Source organism: Ochotona princeps, chromosome 7 (assembly GCF_030435755.1).
Source record: "Ochotona princeps isolate mOchPri1 chromosome 7, mOchPri1.hap1, whole genome shotgun sequence".
NCBI classification, from domain to species: domain Eukaryota; kingdom Metazoa; phylum Chordata; class Mammalia; order Lagomorpha; family Ochotonidae; genus Ochotona; species Ochotona princeps.
In genome coordinates, this window is record NC_080838.1 from 6,463,324 (window position 1) to 6,490,236 (window position 26,913).

At 41.4% G+C, this 26,913-nt stretch overlaps 1 protein-coding gene across 3 annotated transcripts in view; it reads left to right on the forward strand.

The window, feature by feature from the left end:
• Positions 1-235: 235 nt before the first annotated feature.
• FBXW7 (F-box and WD repeat domain containing 7) overlaps positions 236-26,913 on the forward strand; it is a 139,794-nt gene continuing 113,116 nt past the window's right edge. Inside the window, exons 1-2 of one of the 3 annotated variants that reach the window (XM_058666755.1) lie at positions 236-277; positions 6,060-6,221. In XM_058666755.1, coding sequence (XP_058522738.1) covers positions 6,111-6,221 — 111 coding nt within the window. In that variant the 5' untranslated portion in view covers positions 236-277; positions 6,060-6,110. Of the gene's footprint in view, positions 278-6,059; positions 6,222-10,898; positions 10,943-26,913 lie in introns of those variants that run through there. The other 2 variants (XM_058666756.1, XM_058666757.1) reach the window with 2 other exon arrangements.

The window sequence follows — 26,913 nt, forward strand, 5'->3', positions numbered from 1 at the left end:
TCTAGGGGATGCTGCCAATGTTTTGATAATTCATTAGCTTCCCTAAATATCACATTTAAAATTCAAGTTAATTATAATGTTGTGAAAATGTCTTATGCCAAAGTTTTAGTACCTGCCATGAATTTTAAATTTTTAAATACAGACATATTACCCTACTAAATGGAAATTTTGGGTGGATTTAACAGAACAGATGAAACCTTGAAGTTAAAGAATTATTATTTCTTTTTTAGGGAGTTCCAACCATCAGCAAGATTTTAAAAGACTACATAGATATTTGGTGAGTACCTGTTCTGATGTTATATTCTTTTCTTGTTATCAAAGTTTATAGATATACTGCATGAATGATATTTATAATAGCCAATATAAGTTACAATTATCACTTATATTTCTTTTAACCTTTACCAGGATGCTAGACTTCTCTGCTTCTGCTACCTTTCTGATCCTTTCTATACACGGTGTTCAGAAAATTCTTTTTGTGTGCAGAGTTAAAAAAAATGGTTTTGGTGGCCAGAAATGCTAAGGTTTTGTAATAGTTCTCCTTTATTTGCCAATACTAGTTAAGATTTCTTCTGTAGTCATCCATGTACTCTTTCAGTATGTTTTGCTTGCTACAAAATGGCAAACTCCATTATTGGGACCAGGTTCTATTTTGTTTACTGCCCAGTGTCTTTATTGCAAGAGTAAAATATGAAAAATGTTGTAGATGTCATATGAAGAGTTTCATAAGCTATCATTTCATGAAATGAGTTAACTTTTGCATTTTAAGTAAAGATAGATTAATTAATCTAAGAATGTGTTTTCCTTTAGCTATATAATGTTTCAGATTTGTTTGCATAGTGATTATAAGTGCTTTGGTTAATAATGATAGATCTTAAAAGTATTAAGTGTACTTCAAAAATGGAAGAGAAGTACATAGACATTATGTAATCAAATGGTTAATATGTGATTTTTGGGTGGCTGCTTCTAATTTAGTCCATAAAAGATATTTATTTAAGGAATACATTTATTTGGCATAGGCTACTCGAATAGGTTTCTTGAAATAGATTTCCTAGATATGTGAATAAAAAGTTGCATGTTTTGAAATATGGAGCATGGATTTTGGTTATTTTTGCACCAACTGAAACTTATCTTTTAACTTCATTTCCACAGATTTTTTGAAGTACACTCGTAATTAATGACAAACACTAACTTTCCTACATTTTATGTGTTTAAAGCAATGAATATTGTAGCCAAATGGTGTTTTTAAATTTTTAAAAGTAATCACAGTGGCTGATTAAATATTCCACAATTATACTATTTGGCTTACAGCATTTTTTTTTGCCTCAGGTATAGCAGTTGTATGAGCATGTGACAGTCTCCCAAACATTTTTATTCATGTAAAATGTGGTAACCTGTTTATGGATATGTGTTAGAGAAGAGTCATTACTGTAATTTTCTTCCATCAATGCATGTATTTGAGTTAGAGGGAAATTGTTGTCTTTGTATTAAAAATGTTAATGATGTTTATTTCATCTTTGCAAATTTAGTTATCTTTAATGACGTTTTTATTGTGATATAAGTTCAACCCTCTGTGTACATCATTGATATTTTTGCAGAATTACAGAGCTGTACAGTTATTGTTACTGTCTAATCTTAGGATATCTCAATCAGTCTCTCTCCTGTCCATATCTCCCACCTCCCAGTCCTAGGCAGCAACAAATAAATCAATTTGGCCAGTTCTGAACATTTTATAAAAATGGAATCATAATATTTGTTGTTTTGTGTCTTTTTTCGCTTAGCTATAATAAAGTGTGTTTATTAATATCTCATTCATTTTTGTGACTGATAATCCATTGTATACCACAGTTTGTTTATCTTCTTCAGTTGATGAGTTGTATCATCTTATTGTGGCTGTTAGGAATATTTCTGATGTGACCATTCCTATTCTGGTATAAGTTTTTGTGAAGACTTAGGCTTTAGTTTCTTTTTTATATATGGATATGAAATGGATGACTGATTCAGTAACACTACATATAATTGTTTTGAAGAAAGTGTCATAATGGTGCAGTGTTTTATAATCCCACCATTGGTGTATAGGTATTCCTAGCTTTTTTGTTAACATCCTCTGGGCATATATTGTGTTGTAGACACCCTAGTTAGTGTGAAGTGGTATCTCACTGTGTTTTTGATTTTCATTTTCATAGTGATGAATGGTAAGCATCAGCTTGTATGCTTATTTACTTTTTACTCAAATCCTTTACCTATTTAAAAAACTAGATTGTATTTGTATGATATGAACTTTAGGTTCTTATTATACAGTTTTCAAATATTTGTGTGCTATTCTGTGAATCGTATCTTTACTTTTTTGATGATGGCTTTCAGAGCTAAGTGTTCGATGAAGTCTAATTTGTTCCTTTTTTTGATTGTTGGTGCTTTTGGTGTCGTATTACAAATACATATTCACTGAATGCTTAGGTATATGACAAGCTTTTAATTATTTATAGGACTCTAAGAAAGCATTGGTGTTTCCTGTGCTTGACAGCCAAATCCCAAAGGAGGCAATTATTTTTGCATCTGTGCTTCAATTCCTCAGCTAATTGTTTTAAGAAAAGCCTTACGTTTGGATTCCGTGTCTTACCAGGAAAGTATTAGCTCTGTGTGAGATGCTTAATGACACTTGTGCATTTATTTAGGTTTGTGGGTTAGCGAAGGGCGGGGCCATCCAAGATAGTTCAGGTGGCCATGAGAGTTGCTGCATGTTTGATTCCATCCCATAATAAACCATTGTCTTTTAGATGTTGAGATTTATCAGTGTTCTTTGTGTCTGTCTTGTGATGAAAAAATGCTTGGAGATTCTCATTGATTTTAGTCATATACAGGTAATTGGCAGGCAAAAAAAGCATTTTGATGTTTTATAAAACTACATATGCTATATGTAAAGTTTTCCTCTGTTATAATAAGTACATGCTTTTAAAGTTTCTGTGGGATTACATTTCTAACTTATTTTTGATAATTATGTGAGTTCTGCTCTTCAGAATGAATTGACAGATTACATTCATGTTTCTGTTTTTCTTTTTTAACTGAGTACATTTCTCAACTTAATTGCAGCTTGGTTGGCTAAAAGCTGGCTTGAGATGTCAAGAGTCCCTAACACAGTGCTCGTGGCATGATTACAACCAAGGGCAGAAATCCTCACAGTAGCAGAATACCAGGGATGTGAGTCTTGTGTCTGAATACAATCTCTACCCAATTCGTTGGCTGACTGCCAAACTACTTGGATACTGGGATTATCCACAAAGCTTTAGACCAAAAGAAGACAGTCTAGAAGGTGAAATCAGTTGTTGCACTGCAGGGGAGTCAGTGTTAGCAGTTTTGAGTTCAAGCAAGGCTGTTAGACCTATGTGATTCCTAAATCAAAGTCAAACAGTCCTTTGAAAGAATTTATTTAACAAAAATCAGAGTTGCTATATATACTATGCTGTTGGCAATATCCCTTTCAACCAAAATTATTGACTATGCAAAGAAATTGGAAATATTGGGGTCAGGGCTGTGACAAAGCGAGTAAAACCATTGCCTGTGGTGCCAGCATCTGAAATGTATGCCAGTTTAAGTGTGGCCGCTCCACTGCCAATTCAGTTACCTGCTAATGTGCCTGGGTAAGCAGCAGGGGATGGGTCAAGTGCTTGGGTCTCTGTGCTCATGTGGACAGCTGGACAAAGTTCCTGGCTGCTGGCTTCAGACTGAACCTGCTCTGCTCCTTGTGGCCTTCTGGGGAGTAAACAAATAGATGGAAAACCGCTGAGTCTCTCGCTCTCTTTGTAAATCTGCCTTTGAAATAAATAAATCTTCCAAAAAAAAAAAAGAAGAAGAAAAGAAAGGAAGGAAGAAATTAGAAATAAGGCCCATTTCCAGACAAAGGAAATCAGTCAGTATAAATTAAGGTAGGGCTGGACATTTAAAAGTCTTTAAAGACTTCAAAACAACTTTAAGTGTGATCAGAATTACAGAATCCTTTGCTAATAAGGATTAGAAAATAGCTCCAGTGAAAGGGGATTTGAATAGAAAAGCAGGCACTGAAGAAAGTAAAGCAAGATTGGTAGGATATGGTGAAGCAGCCACTTAGGATGCCCAGCCAGTGCCTAGTTGTGGTGCCCGCTGCTCTGCTCTGGTCCAGCTTTCTGCTAACATGCATCCCGGGAAATGGCAGCTGACGGCTCTGGTGCTTCATCTCTGCTCTCCATGTGGGAGACCTGGATGGAGCTGTAGGCTCCTGGCTTTGGGCTGGTCCACTCCTGATTGTTGCTGTATTTGAGAAGTGAACCAACAGGTGGAAGGTTTTTCTTTTTCTGACAAACAAATAAAGGCAAACTTTTTTTTTTAAAAGAAGAGTAAATGAATTTTAGTGTCTGTTGGAATTCCCGTTTCCTGTTCTGGTCTGCCTAGGCTTGAGTGCTGGCTCTGCTCCTGATTCTGGCTTCCTGCTCATGCACACTGTGGGAGGCAGCGGGACATTGCTCAGGTAGATGGGTCCTTGCTGCTCATGAGGCAGACCTGCACTGAGTTCCTGCCTCCCAGCTTGGCCTTGACCGAGTCAAGTAAGCAAGCAGTGAGAACACTTCCCCCCCACCTCTGCCTCAAATTTAATTTGGGTAAAGAAAAGTTGTTTGGAGGTTGTATAACTTTTAATCAATTTTACATGAATAAAGCTTATCAGCCTGACAGCTGGAAAGCAGAAAGGGTAGAGTCACTTGAACAGTTTGAGAGACCTGCGAGATCACACTCAGTGGTGAGCACGTATCAAAATGGAGCTTCGGGGAAGTTAGTAGTGCCTGACAGAGAGCACCAGTTTACATGTCCTGGAAGCACAGCTGACGTCCGAATTAACACACAGGAAAAACTCCGTCCATGCATTGAAGCAGCCAAACTGTCCAGGACAGCGAGAAAATCATGAATTCAGCAAGAGCAAAAAAATGTCCTGAAGTTATCAAGGAGTCATTTAGGCTAGGAGACATGGAAAAAGAGTGTTTTGAAATAGCTGAAAGGAATGAAAGCTATCAAGTATACTTCCAGCCAAAATTAAAAGTAAAAAACCAGGGCTTTTCACTATATGACCAACATTATGAGCAATTATGAGTTTGTTGTCATCATCCTGAGTACAACCTACAGGAAAGAGTGAACCAATATCACAGCTAGTAAGTATATAATTTATTGTAACTTTTATAATCAACAGAAAGCCATCTGCTTTTCTTATTTTAAAACATTACCAGTGATTTAAAGGAAACTTTGTTATTTTATTGTTGGGGCGTATAATATATGTATGAAACGTCACCAAGTTAAGGTATTCCTATGTGGTTTAATTTGCACTTCTCTGATGCCAATGATGAACATCATTCATGTGGATTTGTGTACTTGAATACATCTTTTTTTTAAATGATGCATCTGTTAGAGATTTTAAGAACTGACATAATATACATTGTTTATTGTGTATATGCTGTAATAAGGCATATGATGAAAAGTTGACGTTAATCAATGTTTAGTCTTTTAATTTATGAATAGATGTTTCTCCGATTAAAGTTATCTGTCTTCTCAGAAATGTATAGTAGTTTATTGTTGCTTTTAGAAATAGAGTAAAGTGTTTATTAGTTTTTCAGTTTAAGCAATTTAGATGTATAATTCATTAACATCAATGACGTTTACAATGTTGAGCATCCATCACCACTATTTCCAGAAAATTTCCATGACTCTGAACAGAAACTATTTACTCATTATGCATTATTTTTCATTTTGCCTTTCTTAATTTTGGTGATGCCTGTTCTTGGCTTTAATGAGTTGTACTGATCTCCATATATTATATAAGTGGCACCATAAAATATTTAGCATAATAAGATTGGAGCCTAGTGGTAGAAGGTAAGGTTATGAAGGAGGCTAAATTATGTCCAGCCTGGGTAGGCTGCGGTAAGGAGTGCAGGTGTTAGATCACCCTGGGGAGATTTTTCTTGTGTGCTCGTCTGGGGATCCAGGCTTCTTTCGTCTCTCGGCTCCATCACTCCATTGTGCTTTATTCTCATGTTTTTTTTCAGCTGTGTCAGGAAAGGGAGATAACCTGGAAACCTGTTCCCCTAAAATACCCAATGCAGAAGGACATACATTACTTGCAAAACTCTTCCTCCTTTGGTGAGAATTTAGTTACATGTAATTGCAAGGGAGTCATGAGCTCAGCTTCAGTCCTGTTACTATGGAAGGTGAGAATGAATTTTAAAAATTTGGTGTCTCTGCCATGTTAATACTTAGGGTATTAGCATATAAAATCTGACTTACTCTGACTTCTTTGTAGTATGCCATATTAAGATTGTATAATAGTGTAATAGTTAATAATCCATTTACTGCTAAAATCAAGTCATTGTGATATTCTTGGTATCACAAGCAAGGTTTCAGCAAGCAATCCTATTATGCCTCTGAACATTAGAGTGATAAAAAAGTATAATTACAGCATAATAGGTTATAAACATTAAAAATAGGTACTGTAAGATTGTCCTTGAAGTGTTACTTTTATCAGTGGATGATAATTTCTTTTTCCCTTTCTCCCTCAGTAACACTTTTTTAAAAAAATAATTGAACTGAGAAATGCTCCTGTATTATTTTCATCTGTGTTTATTACTAGTGAGGTTGATTATCTTTTGGTAAGTGGCTACTTCTATGAATTGCTTACTTACATATTCCTATTTTTTTTCTATTGAAATTGCCTTTAAAAAGCTATTTGGTTAATATTTTAGTCTTCTGCCTCATGTTTTAAAAGCATTTTCTCAGTTTGTTGTCAGTTACAAAAATTATTTGTGGTGCTTGTTATATTTATTATTTCAATATAGAAATAAAAAATTGGAATTCTAACCTTAACGTTACTTGCTTCCAAGCAACGAGCCTTATACTACTTCATATGAGGTTTTAGATTTTGAAAAATTCTGTTATTTCTTGTAATTTGTTATTTTTGTATTTTATTTAAACATTTAAACGTTTTGGGTCTAAAGTTAAATGAATAATACAATGATAACTTTACATTCTTTACCTAGATTTACCAACTGTTTGTATTTTTAAAAAATACCATACTATGCTTTCTTGTGTTCCATGTAGTTTGTTTTTCTCCATATCTGTATGTTAACATAAAATTTCTGTGGTTAGATAATTAAGTTTTAGACACTTTAGTAATATATAGTAAGCACTGATGAAATTAGAATAAAATATTTTCTGCATATAACCACAAAACCATTTTTATTCCTATAGGATTATCCTTAAATTGACAAAAATCTAGCAACATAGAGCATGTATAATTTTTCTAATTATTTCTAAAGCCTTTTATAGTAATCTCTATCTTCCCACACTAGCTAGGGTTGCTCAATTCAGGGTTCCTCATTGAATTTGATTATTGGCGCTTTGTGGCCTTGATTTTGTATCTTAGGACACCTACTTTTTGAAGAGTCCAGCCAGTTGCTCTGTAGAAAACCTCACATTCCCAGGTTATTCTGGAAAAAGCCTTTCTCTCTGCTCAGATTTGGATTAAACACACACACGCGCGCGCGCCCGCTGATTACAAAATGGGTGACTCTTGGAAGCCACGTGAATGTACTGTTTTCACGTAACGATTTTACCATCCGTTGATGATTCTTGCTTGAATTGTATTGCTAATTTCACTGTTCCTCACCATTAGAAACAGTGATTTTGAGGCTGATTTTTGTTGTTAATGCCCCGCAGGAGAGATCACTAAGAGGACAGCTCACAGACAAGATGGCTTGTTACTCATTGCACCAAGACAGAGCATATAATATGGAAAACCTCAGTGTTCTCAAAGAGAAGCCGCCTAGAAAGACCTGAAGGATTTGAGCTTTGGTTGGGTGGTTTTGTGATGGTCCGAGCAGTGGTTGGATACTGTCTGAAAGCAGGACCTGTTTCATCACCTGATTTCCCAGTAGATCCCACATTGTAGGGAGAGCCAATAGCGGCAGCTATTAGACAGCAGTTACTGTTTGGTGGAGGTGGTCTTGATTTGATGTGGATCTGTCCTGAACACAAGGAGTTTGTTTGATGCTGATGTTGTAGGGAGTTGCCCTGTCTCCAGCAAAAGAGCACCACAGCTTGGGCAACTGATAGTGTGAGGTGGCTGCCGGGTGGTATCAGGGACTATATTTTTTACTTTGTGTAGTTGTAGAGAAACTATGTGACACGATATTGTGTGTTTTTAAAAGTTTTCTCACTGGGTGTACAGGTGGTTCATGACTTACAACAGTTTGCTTTTATGTTTTTTTCGTCTTTATAATCCTGTGGAAGTGTTACAATAACATTTAGTGGAAACCACAGTTTAAATTTCAATGCTTTCTCAGGCCAGTGGTATGCCACAGTAACTCTCCTCATGCTGTGTGGTGGCAACATTCACAGCTCCTGGTCAGCTGCAGTCATGAAAGGAGAAGTCAATGACGGTCATGTATTTTCTCATGTACAGTTATATAATAGTGACTCCACATCATAGCACAGAGAGTAGAGGGAGGTCCGCAAGGCTCCAGAGTAGATGTAGATTTTGCTTTGGATGCTTTTTGATTTCTCTAAATCCATTTGTTATGGAAATTAAGAGTTTTTAAATTCCATAAATACATTCTGTGTAATAAGACAGTTAAAAGCTTTTTTTTTTTCTGTATAACTAGTTTAGTAATATAGCATTTATTTTGCTTTAAAAACTAGAATTTCAGGATTGACTGTTTTCCTACCTCAGTTTCTGGTATGAATTTCAATTAGTATACATTAGTACCTTTGAAGAGAGTTTGTAGTTTAATTCCTTTGACTTACAGACTAGACATGTTGGCATCCTGGGCTGTTCCCCCTCCTCTCCCCCCATTTCCTCCCTTCTCCTCTCTCCCAATACTTACTAAAACGACTATTAACCTCTTCTTTATAGTTATGGAGAGTTCCTCTGTGTCTCTTTTCTCTTCCCCACTATGCACATTAGAACTCACAAGCAGAAGGTGTTGTTAGGATATATGGAATATATAAAGCATTACTGTCTGTAGTTTGTAGTATAACAAAAATGAGTTACTGCAGTTTTTTTTTTTTTAAGCAAATTGTAAGAATGTGTTTTGAGAGGCAGAGAGAGGCAGAGAGAGAGCGAGCGTACGCAAGCTTCCTCATTCATTGATTTACTCCCCAGGTATTGGCATCCACTGGGATTAGATTGGCAGGATGTTGGGAGGTGGATACTGAGTCCCAATTTCCCAGATCGGTGCTAGAGCTCAGTTATTCAACCTTCATGGCTGCCTTCTAGGGTTTCAGGTTGGGGACTTAGCATCGGTACTCTGCTGTGGGATATACCATCTTCACTGGCCTCTGTCATAGCGAGTCAGTTTATATTTTCCAGTATGTGAGATGAGTGGAATTTTATATACTGTACCTTCTGTTTTATCTGGTTTCTTCCCACCAGCTCCTGTAATATTGGATGAACTATCAATATACTGTTTCTTATTAGGAAATAGTTTTCCATTTTTTAATGCATGATAATTTGCATTTACCTTTTCTCATTTATGTGTTTCTGGGCTCGATTGTTAGCAATTTTTGATCGTTACAGATAAAAAGGCCACAAACATTTGTGTATAGTTCGTCAAGTGGACACGCTCCTTGTGTTTAGTTTGTCAAGTGGACATGTATTAAGTCACAAAATAGCTATATATTTACCTTTCTGCAAAACTGCCAAACTTTCCCAAAGCTGTTGTGCCTTTTTGCATTATTGCTAGCCATGTATGGTGCATTCCAGTTGATCTACGTCCCCAGAATACTTTGTATGGTCAATTTTTGCTTTACCTTGTTTGACTAGTTATGTAGTGGTACCTCATTGTGGTGGTAATTTGCTTTTCTCTAATTAATCATAATGTTGGATATCTCTGCTAGTGCTTATTTATATTTGTTAATGCATTATCTTTTCTTGAGATGCTTTCTAAAATCTTTTGTTTATTTTTCCCCTTTGGATTACCTTATTGAGTTGCAAGGGTTCTTTATATGATTAGAAGTTAGCTCCTTGGATACTATTAGCAGTGTTTTCCCAGTTTGTGACTTGCATTTAACTTTTTTAGACCAGTGTCTTGATTTTGATGATGTCTACTATGCATTTTCTTTTTAGTAGAAAATGTTTCTTTTTTTTTTTTTTTTTTTAAAGATTTATTTTATTTTTATTACAAAGTCAGATATACTGAGAGGAGGAGAGATAGAGAGGAAGTGGAGCTGCCGGGATTAGAACCAGCAGCCATATGGGATCAAGGCGAGGACCTTAGCCACTAGGCCACGCTGCCAAACCCTAGAAAATGTTTCTTTGTGTTGTTTTGCTAGGTTATGTGGGGAGCGGGGTGCTAAAGCCGCTCCTGGGACTGGGAGGGGCCGTTGCAAGATGGCAGCTGGCCCAGGCCAGGAGGCGAAGCTGGTCTCGCCAGCAGGTAAACAGGAAGTCACAGGGATAGGCTGATGTCCCCGCTGCAATTGCTGGCCTATCAGATAGCGCCAAATGGACCTATGGAGAGAAGTGATTGGTGGAGAACTATATAAAAGTAGCCAGTAAAAGCTGGATGGACGGATGGACTAAACAGGCGACGACGACAAAGAAAGAATGGGGGGTGATGCAGAGACAGACTGGGGGGTGATGTGGAGACTGGGGGGCGACGAGTAAGACTGAAGACTGGGGAATGAAGCAGAGAGTACGGGAAGAAATGTGGGAAGAAGGGTGGCGGAAGAAGCAGAGAGGAAAGCTTAGATCAATGTGGACAGGCTCAGCGGAGAGAAGGATTTAAACGCAGCCGCTTTTGGCAGTGAGGGGTCCGGTTCCGGCTTTCCCCAGACCCTCAAGAGTATGACTCGGCGTTTTAGTGTCACCGTTGCTGGGCGGTGGTGACAAGGTTGAATGAGTGCCCTGGAAAGATGTCCGTGTTCTGGTTTCCAGGTATGATAAAGTTGTCTTAGTAGTTGTGATTATGTATAGGATCCTGAGATAGAGATGGTCTCCATCATCCATGCGAGCCCAGTGTAGTTACAGAGTCCTTAGAATAGGGAGGCAGATGATCAGGGCAGGAGGGAATCAGAAAAGACTTTGGCAGAGTTTGGAATGGACTAAGGAATTCAGGACAGTATTCTAAGAACCAGAAGACAAGGAAACTTTGTTTTAAGCCTCTAGAATGGTTCTCCCTCTCCCTCCTTGGGTCTCTTCTGTGCTGGTTGGGTGCTGTGGCCCTGTCTGGCATGGTCCACCTTACCTTGGCATTTACCAGTGAGTGCTGTAGCCTGGCCTAGCCCAGCCCATCCTGAATCTCAGCTCACGCTGATGGGGGCTACAGCCCAGCCCAGTCCAGACAGCTCCTAGTCCTAGCCCTAATGTAAGCTGACTGGTTTTGTGACCTGACCCAGCCTGATCCACACACTATTCTGGCTCTGGGATTTGCCAGTGGGTGATATGAACTGGCCTAGCCTGTTTTCTCCAAGACCTGAGCCAAATGTATGCCATTTTTAGACATAACACAGTCCTTAGCAGAGGCTCATTTGCTTAATAAATCATTGTAGAACATGGATTTTTATGTGCCAGCTAAGACAAGGAAAGGAAGATATAGTCCCTTTTAGAGTTAATGGTCCAAAAGGAGCTAGGGCTAGTTATACATGATTACCCCCAGGTGGGTACCATTCCCTGGCCTGGTCTGGGATGCTCCCTTCCTTGGTTCTTGCTCTCACCTGGAGGGACTGTTTCCCAACCAAGGAGTTGCCAAGTTCATCCATCAGAACTTCTTTCAATGCAATATCTTGCAGCCATTGGTGCATCCACAGGACAGCCCTACTTAGTCCACCTGCCGTCCTAGAAGGAACAGTGGCCTTTCCTGATTGGCCTTCACCTGTTCTGATTTTTGCTATTGGTGTTACAGCCCAGCCAAACCTGGTCCACAACCAGACACAGCTCACACATGATTCATTAGGGGCAGAATTCTAGCCCACCCCATCCTACACCTACCCTGGTTTTCATGAGCACCAGTGTGTGCTGGAGTCCATCCCAGTCTTGCACACCCCAGACCGAGTTCACACTTGTGCCGAGGGACACTGCAGCCATGTTCACCAATGGGAACCACAACCCAGCCAGGGCATCTTCTAAGCTTCCCAACCAGGCCTGTTCCCAGTAATAGATCTTGTGTGTTCCAGTGATCTTTTGATCCAACTTGGCATAGTCCCTCACATGTCTTGGCCTTTGCCTTCGGATTCTGTAGCCTGGCCTGACCTGGCTAGCCCCTAATCCCAACTCTGGCTGGCGGGTACAGAAACCTGGCCCTGTTTAGTCTGCTCCCATCCCTGCCTCTGGAAAACTGGTAGGTCTAACAAAGTAGCCCAGCATGACCTGCACTCCAGCCTGGTTTCTACACTTGCCAGTAAGCTAGGATTTGCTTGGCATTGCCTAGTTTGCCCCCTTTCAAAAGCAACCCACAGATTTGCCAATAGTTGTAGCTACCTTGCCCAGCTTGCCCAACACCCAGTATACTGGAGCATGTGTTCACCAGCAGGAGCTATGACCCATTAGGAAAGTTTCTCAAGTTCTCACACTTGGGCCACTCCCAGACCCAGATCTCATGCATGCCAGTATGTGCTAGGCCCTTGCCCAACATAGTCTGCCCCTCCATCTTGGCCTTGCATGAGCTGGTGAATATTGTGGCCTATCCCATTTCACACCCAGTTTTAGGGTGCACATGTGGGTGCTGCAGCCTGGACCTGCCCAAACTGTTCTCAGTCCCTGTACCCAAGAGGTTTGGCAGGTTTCATGGTCATTCCTAGCTCAGCCCTTCACCACCCAACTTTTGACCTGACTGGTGGGACTTACCTTTCCCAGGGTTGGGCCCACATATCCCCTACAGAATCTACCCCCAGACCTGGTTCTCTTGTGTCCTGGTTAGTGTCACAGCCTCCCTAGTGTGACTCATCCCCTGTTCCGACAGTCAGGTACTTGGATCTCTGCTAGACAGACCCCCAAGCCTAGCTTTCTCATGGACTGGCAATGTGGTTGTCAACAATATTCCAAGAGAACAAGCCCAACTCATGACTCCCAAGTGAGCTAGTGATTTGGTCTGACCCGTATGGATCACCCGGTCTCGGTCCCCTTCAAGCCACCAGGTCTCGGTCTCCTTGCTTACCTGCAAGTACAGTGACCCTGTCACTGGGTGTTCCTCAGGATTCGTTCCTCATTTACATGTAAAGTGGCCTTATCCTTGGATGTCCCTAGGCAGTAATTCCATACCTCCAAGAACCTAAAGCTCATCACTGGTGGCCAGTGGTTGGTGGACAGGGAGAGGGTCTGGGGATGAAGCACCAACAGGAGAGCAGTGATGATAGAAGCCTCTCCAAAGTCTCTCTTTATTGCTCCTTCACCTCTCCTTATATACTCTTCCCTCCTTCCGTCCTAATTTAGCCAGGAAATTGGATACAGATGAGTCCAATTAGTCCAGGTGTTTTTCGCTATAAGCCCAGTTCCTGTTCCTGCCCAGCCCAATGAGCGCTAATCAACTCCTTAGCCCACAGCAGGTCGCCCTTTTTGTTTTAAAGTAGACTTGAATACACCTGTCTTAGGTTGTGAACTGTCAGGTTGTAAGCCTGAACCATCATTGGGAATCTCTGTTGCATGACGGAGCCCCTGTCTTAGGTTGGTCAGTGCCCGGTCCATCTTACCTGTCACTGGCTGCCACTCAATGCATTGCCTGCTGCAGCTGCGTAAACAATACTTGGGGAGACTGGTAACCCTGTTTCTATGGCTAGGAGTATCTTTAGCGTGGTATCAATAAGCAGACAGCAGTTCCTGGGCTTGGGAAACATTTTGCACTCACACAGGTGTTACAAACATAAAGACATATGATGGGGAACAAGAGGCCCTGACCACATCTCACAGCATCTGCTGCTCCTCTGCCAACAAATCAACTTGCTATTTGAACATAAAGATGCCTACCCGCATATGTTCATTAATAAAGTTCTGTTGTTCCATAACTCAGGCTGCCTGTTCCGTAAACTTGTTTTCATGGTCTCCGTGGTAGCTGTAGGGTGTCCTAGGGTCACCGCTGCTGTGACGGTGGCTGTTGACGCCAGGGCAACACTGGGTACGATGGTTGATGTTATGCCAAAGTCTCTTTTATTCTTTATCAGGTCAACAGAGGCCTCTCCGTCAGTCCCAACAGGCACAGGCAGGATTCCGGGCAGCCGAATGACAACAGCAGTATCGTGATTGCCATTAGGGTGCAGCTGACCTCGGTGCAGTTCACATCAGAGACGTTTTCTGTATGTAAGAGAGAAAAATGGGGAGATAACACAGGCAGACATGGGTTTAAAATTCAAGGAGCTAAGGTTCACCCATGTGAGCGAGTTCTCAAATCCAGAGGAATGATTGAACTAATAATTTCCATAGGAATAATTGCCTCCCTTAATAAGAAAAAAGGGGGAGCATGCAGTGCATGCCCATTTCTCACAAAGCTGCCACATAGAAAAGGCAGGAAATATCGGGTCCTCGGAGGAAGAAAAAAAGTGGGGTGCTGAACAATATGCTAATACAAAAAGGCCTAATATGCTTGTTTGTCCCGTCGATCTTCTGACTCAAATGCCATCACCATGGCCAGTACCCGAGCTTTCACAAGACTGTACAGCAGGAGCTTGCTGGACAAGCCTCTCAGGAATCTACCGTGGGCCATTTTCGTTTTCTGGAAAAACACAAACTGATCCTCACCCCCATATGAGGACTGGATCTTGGCCTTGCCACTGACCAGTCAAGGGATCCTTCCACATCATGTAACCCTTCTGTTTCCGAGATGGATTCCAGTGACGATCTGCAGCTGACCATCCTTCAGCATCCAGTGTTCGAAAATTTAAGATAAATAATACGAGGTTCAAATGATCTTGGGGAGTGCTATACTCCCCCCTTTTTGTTTTAATAAGATAATCCTTAATAGTGCAGTTGGCATGTTCCACAATACCTTGTCCTTGAGGATTATAAGGAATACTTGTAATTAGTTGTATATGGTAGGAGGCAGCAAAATCACAAAACTTACTGCTGGTATAGCAGGGGGCATTATCAGTTTTAATAACTTGAGAGTTCCCAATATGGGAAAACATGCATAGCAATGGGCTAGAGCGTGTCTGACTTGTTCCCCTGTCTGAGGAGTAGCTAGAATAAATCCACAGCAAGTATCGACAGTAACATGCACACACTTCAGAGTCCCAAACTCTGGGATGTGTGTCACGTCCATTTGCCAGACATGGTTGGGTAACAGTCCTCGGGGATTTATGCCATAATGGGGAACAGGCAAAAAATGAGGGCACACTGAGCATTGCTTCACGATGGTTCTGGCTTGTTCCTTGGTCAAACTAAAGTGCAAATGAAGGGTGTTAGAATTAAAGTGAAACCTAGCATGTGCCTTTTGCACTTCCTCAAGGGCTGAGGCCATCAATTTGGTGGCAATATCTGCAGCCACATTTCCTGATGTCAAGGGCCCAGGCAAACCTGTATGGGCTCGATTATGAGTCACAAAGAATTTCTTTTAAGGCCCAAATATAGGCTTGAATTTTTGCAAATACAGGCCCGCTGCTGCAGAGTGGCAAGAAATTTGACCTGCAGTCTCCAGCATGGGAAGGGAATGGGCAACATACCCACTATCAGAATACAAATTAAAGGGCTGCATGGAAAATGTTTGAAAGACTGCAAGAACGGCCACCAATTCTACAACCTGTGCAGAGACAAAAGATGTGGGGATGGTGGTAACCTGGCCATCTACTACAAAAGCTGCCTGACCATTGGACGACCCATCAGTTAAAACAGTTAATGCTTCTGGCAATGGTTGAAGAGAGGTTACAAATGGAAAAACAACAGAGTGCAAAATGAAAAAAAACTGTATAATGGGGTCCTTGGGATAGTGGTTGTCAAAATTAACATTTAAAGTGCTGAAAAGTATTGCCCAGGTCTCTTCCATATTTTGTAACCACAAAAGCTGCTTCAAAGTGTATGCAACAATAATGGTGTCTGGGACCTTCCCAAAATGTCTTAGGCTGCTCTTAATGGCCTTCTATATCAACTCTGCTATGGCCAAATAGTAAGGCATAATTGTCTTAGCAGGAGAGACGTGCAGATGTTAAAATGCCCCTGTAGGCGTATATGAGGATGCTACAGCAATAGATAAAAGTGGGGCACTGTAACCAATCCTGGTCAGATGGGATTGTTCAGTGGCCATCTCAACCTTGGGTAGGACCTGACGTCCCTCCACAGTCAGCACCCTACGGGATGCTGGAGAGGAGTCGCCTTTTAAGATATCGAACAAAGGTTTCAAATCTGCATTAGTAAGTTTCAAACTAGGTCTCATTCAATTAATGTCCCCCAATAATTTTTGAAAATCATTAAGAGTTTGCAACTTTTCTATGGCTATGGAAATTTTGGGGGGGTTTAATACAATTCTGAAAAAGTTGAAATTCCAAAAATTAAATGGAAAAACAAGTTGCATTTTGTCTGGGGCTATAGCTAATCCTGCCTTTTCTAACTCATGCTGTAGCTTACATAAGCAGGATTGCAATACCTGAGCAGATAGAGCGGCCAGTAAAATATCATCCATATAATGATTAATCATCACGGAGGGAAAGCTGGTGCGCAGTCGTTTTAAGGCGGCAACCACGTAAATCTGACACATAGGAGTATTGGTCATTCCTTGGGGCAGAAATTTCCATTGATACCAATCAAATGGTTCTCGCAAATTAACAGGGCACACTGAAAGCAAAATGAGGGGACTCCCGGATGAAGGGGAATGGAAAAAACAATCCTTTAAATCAATTACAACGATGTTAAAATCTTTTGGAACGGCAGAAGGCAGAGGTAATCCTGGCTGCTATGATCCCGTTATCTCCATGGTAGCATCATTCACTGCTCTAAGATCCTGTAAAAGTCTCCACTCCCCTGATTTCTTTTTAATCACGAAAATAGGTGTATTCCATGGTGACATGGAAGGGACAGTATGTCCGGCAGCTAGCTGTTCTTGAAGTATTTCCTTAATGGTGGCTATTTCTTCTGTAGAAAGGGGACATTGGCCCATCCAAACTGATTGAGAATTTTTCCATGTAATTGTTTTTGGAGTAATCTCAGCCACCATCACAATCGCCCCTAGGGAAAATGCTCTACCCCCTTCCTATCTTTCTTGGTTCCACGGAGATTGGTTGTGTAATTCCTTGCAGCTCTCTCCCTATTCTTTTTCCAGAAATGTAGCCATGCCTTTCTATCTGCTGCATAGCTAATTCTTGACCAGATATTAGTACTGCCCCCATCTGTCGCAAAATATCCCTCCCCCAGGGATTAACTGGCAGGTCTGGTACCATATAGCTAGTAACATGACCACGATTTCCTTCCTTATCCCTCCACAACCAATGGGCTGGAGCTAATAAGGGGGCTTTGGGTCATTCCCAGTCATTGCAGGGTGTTCATGGTGGGTGTAACAGGCCAATCTGGGGACCAATAATCTGTGAAATGAGAGTGGTGTTGGTGCCAGTGTCTAGGAACCCAGTAAGTTTCTTTCCTTCTATACTCAACTTCAAGGTAGGACGGCCTGCCATATCAGCGACCCAATAAACAGAGGCATCACCAGTGGAACCAAACGCTCCTTTCCTCTGTCTAGCCATTCAAGTATTATCTGTCTTCAACATGGGGAGTAGCACTAACTGTGCTGTTCATGTCCTCTGGGGCAAAACTGCAACTCTGGCGTGATCACTGGCTAAAACTTTAATTTCCCCTGTTTAGTCTGCATCAATCACTCCTGGGGTAATGTGAACTCCTTTCAAGGCCGTGCTACTTTGTCCAAGCAGAAGCCCTACAGTGTCATGGGGTAGCGGCCCAAAAATTCATGTGGGAATAGACAGTACCACAATTGGGAGTGTCAATACGACATAGGCGGTGGTGTGGAGGTCCAATCCTCTGCTGCCTGGGCTCCCTCAGACAAGGTCATGAATGGCCTTTGTCCCTGAGGGACAAACTGAATCGCTGTCCCGTACATTGGTGCTTGCGGGGCCCAGGGCTGGCCCCTGCTCCCGTTTCCCGGCACAAACAGCCAACCGGAGATGTCTATCTTGGACCTGCATTCGTTCGCCTAATGTTTCCCATGTTGGCATCGGGGTCACACTCCTGGGGGCTGCCTGTCCATTTTAACAGGGGCCTATACACGACCCTGGCATGGGCAGTTCCGGCGGATATGCCCTTGCCGGCCACTGAAACATCCTGGTTTTGGGTGGGCCCCTGAGCCTACAGTGGTGCCACAACACTATGCCTCTGCAATGACTGCAACCATTATCTGTCCTTCCCCGATGTCTTTACAAAGTTTAAGATACGCGTTAAGGGGTTTATGCTTCTAAGGTCTAATTGCCTTCTGGCAGCATTTGTTGGCATTTTCATATGCTAGTTGCTTTACAAAAGGCATTTTCATATGCTAGTTGCTTTACATCACCTAATACCCTACCTGCAGCTACCAGCAGGTGATCTGCAAATGCCTGGTAGGGTTCATTCGGACTTTGGACAATTTGAGAGATGCGCATACAGGGAGCCCTTTGGTGATAAACACTTCTAGGCCCTTATTGCAGCAGCAGCGGTCTGAGCATAAACCCCTGGCTCATAATTAAGCTGATTCTGTACATCAGCAAAATTCCCTTCACCTGTCAACATATCGTGATTTCTCTCAGGAAGGCCTGCTTGGGCATATCGCCGAGCCGTGTCAAATCGCCCGTCCAGGGTGGCCCTACAGAGCTATTTCCATCGGCCGGGGTCAAATTGGTAGGTGCCAAGGCTTCAGTCACAGAAACAGTGAAGGGGGCCCAACAGGCCATGCAATATCCCTCAGACTCTTTGCGTCCTTTAAGGGACAGTGCCAGGTGCTGCCTGATTTTCTACCCTTGCTGATCTTCTACCTCAACCACCTGGAAGGCAAAGCGCCTAGCAGGGGCAGCTGCCTCAGGGTCTCCCTGCCCTTGCGCTTGCTGTACTGCACGTTCCACAGCTGAAAGAGAAGTTGAAAGCAGGAGTCCAACGCAAGCGCCACTAGTGCATCTGCCCTGTTCCTGCCTCAACTGAAGAGAGAGACGCTGAAGTTGCTCCTGTAAATCTTTCACAGCTATGCCCAGACTCAGTGACTCAGTGGCACAGGTGGCACAGAGGGCTCCGTGCCTGTCCAAAAGAGATTTTTGCTTGGCACACGCGCTATGGGCACATGCTCTACAGGTGGAGGATCCTTGACAAACTCACTTCCATCCTTTCCCTCTTCCTCCTCCTCAGAAGAGGACTGTGAATCTTTTTTTTTTTTTTTTTTTTGATGAGAAAATAAATTTCCTTTCTTTTTTTTTTACATTTTATTATTATTATTATCATTTTATGATACAGTTCCATAGGCTCCTGGCATTTCCCTAATCCCCTCCCCAACTCCCTACCCCTCACCTAGTTCCTCTATATCATTACTAAAATATAGTTCTTCATACACAGTCATGTGTCCATCACTGCGGGCATGGACAATGGCGGAGAGTCCAGCATCCTATTGTCGAGATACAGTGAACAGTTTCATTGTAAGTCCCTCTTTGTCTGGAAGTAGAGACGCATACTGCATTGTTTCCTCACATCTGGATGTTAGTCTCCATTTCACATTTACTGTACATCCCCTCAAATGAAAAGTCATAACAAAATCAACAATAGAAAGAAAAATAGAAATTTACAATGCCATGAAGTTAAAGGACATGTTACTAGATATGACAGTCTCCATTACACAGCTACTATACATCCCCTTAAATCAAAAACCACAAAACAAAATCAACATCAAGGAGAAAAAAGAAATTAACAACACTATGAAGTTAAATAACATGCTACTAAATGACTAACGTGTAGCTGAAGAAATGAAAATCAAGAACCTTCTTGAAGAAAATGATGCTACTGTATGATCTAGGAGTCATTGAATGATTTAATCAGAAGAAAGTGTTTTGAAGAGATGAAACCAACAGAAAACAACAAAACCCATGCGATAGAGTTTCTGCTGATTTTTGTTGGTGAATTGTGTCTCTTTTAGACAATAAATAGATGGGTTTTGTTTTTTAATCCAGCCTACTAATCTATGAAGTTGGATTGAGCTTAAGCCATTTACGTTCAGGGTTAATATGTATAGATGGTACTTTGGTCCTGTCATTTTAGGAATGGGTTGTTCGTTGGTTTAGTCTTCTGTTGTCTTTTTACTGGGATGTTCTTCCCATTTGCCTTTGGTTTTGGTAGGTGCTATTCCTCTTCTGTGTCAAGAGAACATCTTGAAGTATCATTTGTAGGGCAGGTTTGGAAGAGGCAAATTCTTTTAACTTCTCTTGACTGTGGAAGAATTTTATTTCATTTTCAAAGACAAAAGAAAGCTTTGCTGGATATGTTATCCTAGGCCGACAATTTTTTTTCTTTTAGAATCTGGAATATGTCACTTCATTCTCTTCTTGCCTGTAGTTTCCTGTGAGAGATCTCCTGTGAGTTTACTTGGCATTCCTTCATATGTCAATTGATTTTTTTCACGTGCACACTTAAGGATCTTTTCCTTATGTTCAGTTGAAGAGAGCTTGATGATCATGTGTCTTGGTGAAGATCGCTTTTGATCAAGCCTGTTGGGAGTTCTGTGCCCCTCCTGGGTCTTGTTTCCCAGTTCTTTCTCCAGATTATGGAAATTTTCCTTTACTGTTTCAGTAAATACATTTGCAAACTCAGCTTCTCTTTCTGCACCTTCTGGGACTCCTATAACTCTTATATTTGGCCTCTTAATAGTGTCTTTCAATTCTTGAATACTTTTTTTGGCCTGATCCAGCTCTGCTTCCAGCTTTTTGTTTGCTTCCCACTGATGGCAGGAGATATCTTCCAATTCTGAGATTCTTTCTTCTGCTTGCTTCATTCTATTTTGGAGACTCCACTGTTGTGGGCTGAGGAGTTGATTTACATTCCTTAAGCTGAGCACTCAGGAATCGGGCCTAGGGCAGTAGCACCTAGCCTTTGCAGACTCATTGGTGTCCTATTGTCCTGTTGATGGGCTTGGGGGAAAGAGGAGATAATATGGTAATAAAGAGGCTTGTGGAGAGACGGCGGGGAGAGATGGCTCCCAGCACTTGTAACACCATCATGGTCTCCGTGTGTCGGTGCTTTTCGCTTGGACATTCGCCGTGCCTACTACGCCGGCTCAGCTAGCCGCGACACTCCACTGTACTTTTAATTTGCTCTATTGTGTTCTTAATTTCTGATGTATCAGCCTTGATTTGCTTTATTGCTTCCTTAAATTCTTTGAACTCTTGTATGTGCTTCTCATTGTTGATCAGAAGCTTTAAAATGAGTTTTATGAATTCTGTGTGCCCCATTTTCTTGATGTCTTCCTCAGTTAACTCTGAGGTTGGCATAGGGTTTTGTTCCTTTGCAGGGGAGTTTTCAGTAATATTCATTGTGCTTTTGTCTCTTCTTTTGTTCTTGGTCATTGCACTTCTGGTTAGCAGTCTTCTTGGGGCAGGTTTCTAAGCTTTGTCACCCACAGGTCTATAATGCGATTTTCCTTATTGCGGTTGGTACACAACTTTTTGCTTGCAGCCACTTGTGCCACAACCTCCAATAAGTTCCAGTCTGGGTTCTTATGTTAGATTTCCACCGTGGTCTCCATAGCCCCAGCTCCTGGCTCACCACTCTCCGCTTCCTGTGATACCGTGCTGAGGCTGCACCGTTGTCTCTGCAACCTTTATCCCACTTTCAGTTGGAGCAGGTACCAGGATTAGAGAGACACCAGGCGTCCTAGTTAGGTTGTTGGTGGCACTTATCTTGTCGGAACCTGTTGGACGTTAGGTCTGGGTGCCACACGGACCTATTTTGACCCGTACGATGCCACAGTTGGTATCATTTTCCTTCGGGACCAGTGTAACCCATGGACCTCAGTGAGTTCTCGCAAGCTCAGCACATACGCAGTTCGCTGTTGTCCCCTGCAGTCCCAAAGCTATTGTCACAGTGTACAAAATGGTGCCTGATGTACCACTACTAGAGTTCTTGATCTGCTGGCTGTCAGGTCTTAGGGCTACCCAGACCTGTCTCTGGTGGAACCTGTAGAATGCCACCTTGCTGCAGTTCACAGAGTCAGAAACGAGTTCACTCCCAGCTCAGTGTATGCTCAGTCCTCTTCCTTGCCTTTACCTCCTTATACAAGATGGTGCCCAGTCAGCTCTAGGGGGCTGACCGGGCTGTGAAATCCCCCCTGTTCTCGCACTGTCCGTCTGGGATCTGCTGTTCTGTCTCTGCTCCTGGTCAAATTAAACAGACCAGCAGGATGGACAACTCTTTGTTTGGGTTCACCTCCCAAGCTCCCAGTGAAAGTCCCTTTCTACCTGGTTGCTGGTGGAGTTCAGATCGCAGTTAGCTGAATGCCGCTGGAGTATCAGTCACTGCAACACCACACCATTGTGTCAGCTGCTTTCCTGTGTCTGTCAGTTTCCAGGTACCCCTCTGCTGTTGTTCTGTCCTTTCGTATTTCCTGGAATATATGTCCTCTCTGCTTCATCCTGATTAAATGTTTTTCTGTCCGTTTAAACGTGTCTTTACCCTATTCCGCCATCTTGATTCTCTAGGACTGCGAATCTTCCTAGCGCACTTTCTCCAGACTTTGTTTTGGGGTTCCTCCTTTTTTACTCTGATTTGCGGCTCCCTCCTCCTTCTAACATAATTTTTAAAGGAAGGGTTGCTTAGGGGGATGGCAAAGCTCTTTTTACCAAGCATCAGAGAGCTGCAAGGAGAGCAGACCATGGGAATATTTTGCAGTTTCAGCGAACTTCTGCTCAGTCTGAGGCTTAATGTCAGTGCCTTGTAACTGGAGCGATCTCCGATTCCCTTAATCACCTGCACTTCAGCAAGTTCTTGCCCCATGATAACTTTTTACTTATGCCCGTGCAAAATATCGAATTCTAACCTTGCCTCCAGAGTTCCAGGGGTCCCTTAGATTATCCCTCGTGCTCCCAGGACAGGGAGAGGGTCTGGGGGTGAAGTTACTTAAGCCCCTGCAAAATTTTTAGTTCTAAACTTGCCTTCATAGGTCCAGGGGTCCCTCAGATTGTCCCTTGTTCTGTGGCCCACATTAGGCGCCGTTTGCTCCGACCAGCAGAGCCAGTAACGTGGACCGGAGAGGGTCTGGGGATGAAGCACCAACAGGAGACCAGTGATGATGAAGTCTCTCCAAATTGTCTCTTTATTGCTCCTTCACCTCTCCTTATATACTCTTCCCCCCTTCCGTCCTAATTTAGCCAGGAAATTGGATACAGATGAGTCCAATTAGTCCAGGTGTTTTTCGCTATAAGCCCAGTTCCTGTTCCTGCCCAGCCCAATGAGCGCTAATCAACTCCTTAGCCCACAGACAGGGAACTAGGGTCCCTAGCAGGATGCCTGAACCAGCATGGATTCTCCCAGCCACAACTACAGATGGGGAGATCCAGACATCCGCTCCTTTGAGCAGGCTTACCTGGACTGCATCCGCCAGCATGGCAACAGTGGGCCGAGCATGGTCTTGAGCATGCCCAGAGCGATTTGAGATCTGCACACAGAATGATCCCTGTGGATGGAGGAAATTCTTGGACCTCCAGCTTGGGAAAGCTCAGGATTTGCCCACCACGTGGCCGTGGTGGACGGGGAACTAGGACCCTCATCAGGAAGCCCGGACTGGACACCCACACCTCTGCCTGGACTTTCCTCTTGATAGCTTGTGTTTTAAAGATATGGAAAAATGTTTGTTATTTTTAAGTACTACTCAGTTGATATCAGTGTTTAAACTTTAAAATAATTTTGTATATGATTTCTAAATATTACAGTTCCCTCTTCTGTCATTTTAGAGCTATTACACCATGTTGAGGTTTTCAGTCATTCAGCATGTGCGTAAAGATACTTACAAACTTTGCACTTAGGACTTATGTGTCTGCGTGTTCTAATGCTAGTGTTTCTGTTGAGGTTGGGGTTTCACATAATTATCATCAACAGTTAAATATAAGAAACATGTTAGAGTCAGGTACATGGGCATTGTGATAATGAAGTTATAAAAAGAAGTCCAGAATACAAGATTTCCAGCATAAATTCTGCAAGTCCATGATGTTCAAAACAGTGAAAGGGCATTGCTAGGAAATTACCCTCAAAATAAGAGATCTGAGAAAAATTCTGGCCATAAACAGAATGGTTCACTTGGGTTCTGTTTAGATCAGGTTGAGTAATGAATATTTTTAAGACAGTCTGGGAAATTGGAATGTTTGTTGGTGTCCAAACATTCAAATCATTCAAATATGATTTCATAAGTGTGTTTAATGATTTTGTGAGTATGAAAGGTGATGGCCAATTAATTTAAGTATGCATAGTGATGCATGTGGTTGGGTGAGATATTGATATTTCTGGAATTTATTTTAAATTGTCTTAATGAAAAGGAATGAAAAATAAGGTGATATTAAGAATAGTTTGAGAAGTCTTTGAGCATGAATGATACATGAATATGTAGCAACTCATTATACTTATTTGCTTTATTTATTTTGCTAGTACTGCTCCTAATGTTGAAATGTTAGCAGTTTGTTTTATTTTACATGAAACACATTAGAGTTTTCCTGGCAATTTTATCTTTCTTTGTGTATTTTTTCCCAGTGACTCCTAATTGTTACATTTACAATAGTAAACATTTGTTTGGGGGTTTGGAAGTTCAGTGACCTACCTACCTTCTTCCATACCTTCCCACCCTAATCAGAGACCCGAGTGTGTGCATCCCTCTCAACTACTTAAACAACATTAAAAATAAAATTTAAAAAGGAACTAATTGTGGTAGTGCACGTAGCTTCCTGGTCCTTAAGCATTTGGATTGATGTGCTGTTGCCTGTGGATGATTCTTCTAACCAGTACCCAGGTGGAGAGGAGGTTGCCTGTCTGTCCTCAGGCATACCACTGCTCTGACTTTTGTCACTGGCTTTATATCTGTGTCACTGGAATTACGACAACTGTAGTATTTTGTGTCATTTTATTTCATCAGCATCGTATTTGTGAAATTCTTCATTTTTGCAGGTGCTGTTGTAGTTGCTCTTTTTCATCACATCACAGTTTATTTCTGTTGGTGAGCGTTGTAGTGATTTATGATTGGGGTTGCTATAAGCATTCTTGGAGATATCTTTTAGTGGACATGAACACTCATTTCTTTTGACTTTATCCGTACAAGGGAGCTTTGAGTCATGAGATGAGTGTTTATTTATGTAGGAAGTATTGGTGAACAGGTTTCAACATTGGTTATAGATTAACTCTCTTGCCAACAGTGTCTGTGAGTTGCAGTTATTTCAGATCTTCCCCAACACTTGATTCTGTCAGCTTTATTCGGTTCAGCTCTTATGGCAAGCGTGTGTTTCATTGTGGATTTCAACAGCCTGATGATTATGTATTTCATGGTAGTTTAAACCATTCTGACAAGTGTTTCTCTGTAATTTATACATGGTTTCACATATGTGAAGCTCTGTTTTAATTTTGAGCAGCTGTTTGGGTATGCTCACTTACTATGTACCTGTTCAGGTTGTTTGCTTATATTTATTGAGTTATCTGCCTTGTTTTCTTACTAATTTTCAAGGTCCTTCTGTTTCATGGATATACGTATTTTGCCTGGTATATTATTAAAAATGCCATCTCTTTGGGTTTTGTTTTTGCATTTTTCTCAGATGATTCTCTTTGATGATGAAAAATTGTATCAACTCTAATAGATCAGTCTTAATACTGGTTGATGATTCTTATTTAAATGAAGAAGGGGCAATTTTTTGTTGATTTTATATATTGCCAAATATTTATTTCCTATACCTTCCAAGTATGTGGTAGGTGCTTAATAGATATTTTAGTGCTTATGAATGAATGGATGAAGGGAACAGAGCTCTTAGAAAGACTAAGGACATGAAGTTTGTCGAAGATCAAATTCAAGAACTTATTTTAAATGTCACTCTTTGGGACCACATAGAGGAAAATTTGGCCTAAAACACAAAAATTTCTAGTTGTATTAAGAATTTGTCATTTCACATATTCCTTTTTTCTATTAATTGATTTTCTTCTACCACACACACACACGTATATATGTTTATAAGCAATTTTTCTGTTATTTTAAAAAGTATTGCCCTGTGGATATTATGATTATGAGCTATTTCAAAAAAATAGGTGTTAGATGTTAGCTGTTAACTGTGAAGGATGGCTAATGATAACTGAGCCCAAAAATTACACTGAATATTGAGTATTAAACTGTATCACTGAAAATTGTAAAATTCCAAACTTGCTATCTTAAAATTGAGTAATTTTAGAATTTCTTCTTTTAAAATGACTGATGTAATTTTTATCAAGAGATAGTTTTGACTTAAGGAAAATACAAGTAAAAATTTCTGTTGATTCTCAATTTGTTTTGATCTTAGGGACACTTTGAATTGCAGCAATTCTTGATTTATGTAAGTTATAGATCTTAATATTTAACCTATTGTAAGATAAAAAGAAATTTTTTTTAAAAGATTTATTCATTTTTATTGGAAAGCCGGATATACAGAGAGGAGGAGAGACAGAGAGGAAGACCCTCCGTCCGATGATTCACTCCCCAAGTGAGCTGCAACGGGCCCGATGCGTGCCAATCCGAAGCCGGGAACCGGGAACCTCTTCCAGGTCTCCCACACGGGTGCAGTGTCCCAATGCTTTGGGCCGTCCTCGACTGCTTTCCCAGGCCACAAGCAGGGAGCTGGATGGGAAGTGGAGCAGCCGGGATTAGAACCGGCGCCCATATGGGATCCCGGGGCTTTCAAGGCGAGGACTTTAGCCGCTAGGCCACGCCGCCGGGCCCGAGAAATTTAAAAGTAACAGTTAACTGCCTATTGACATTTTGT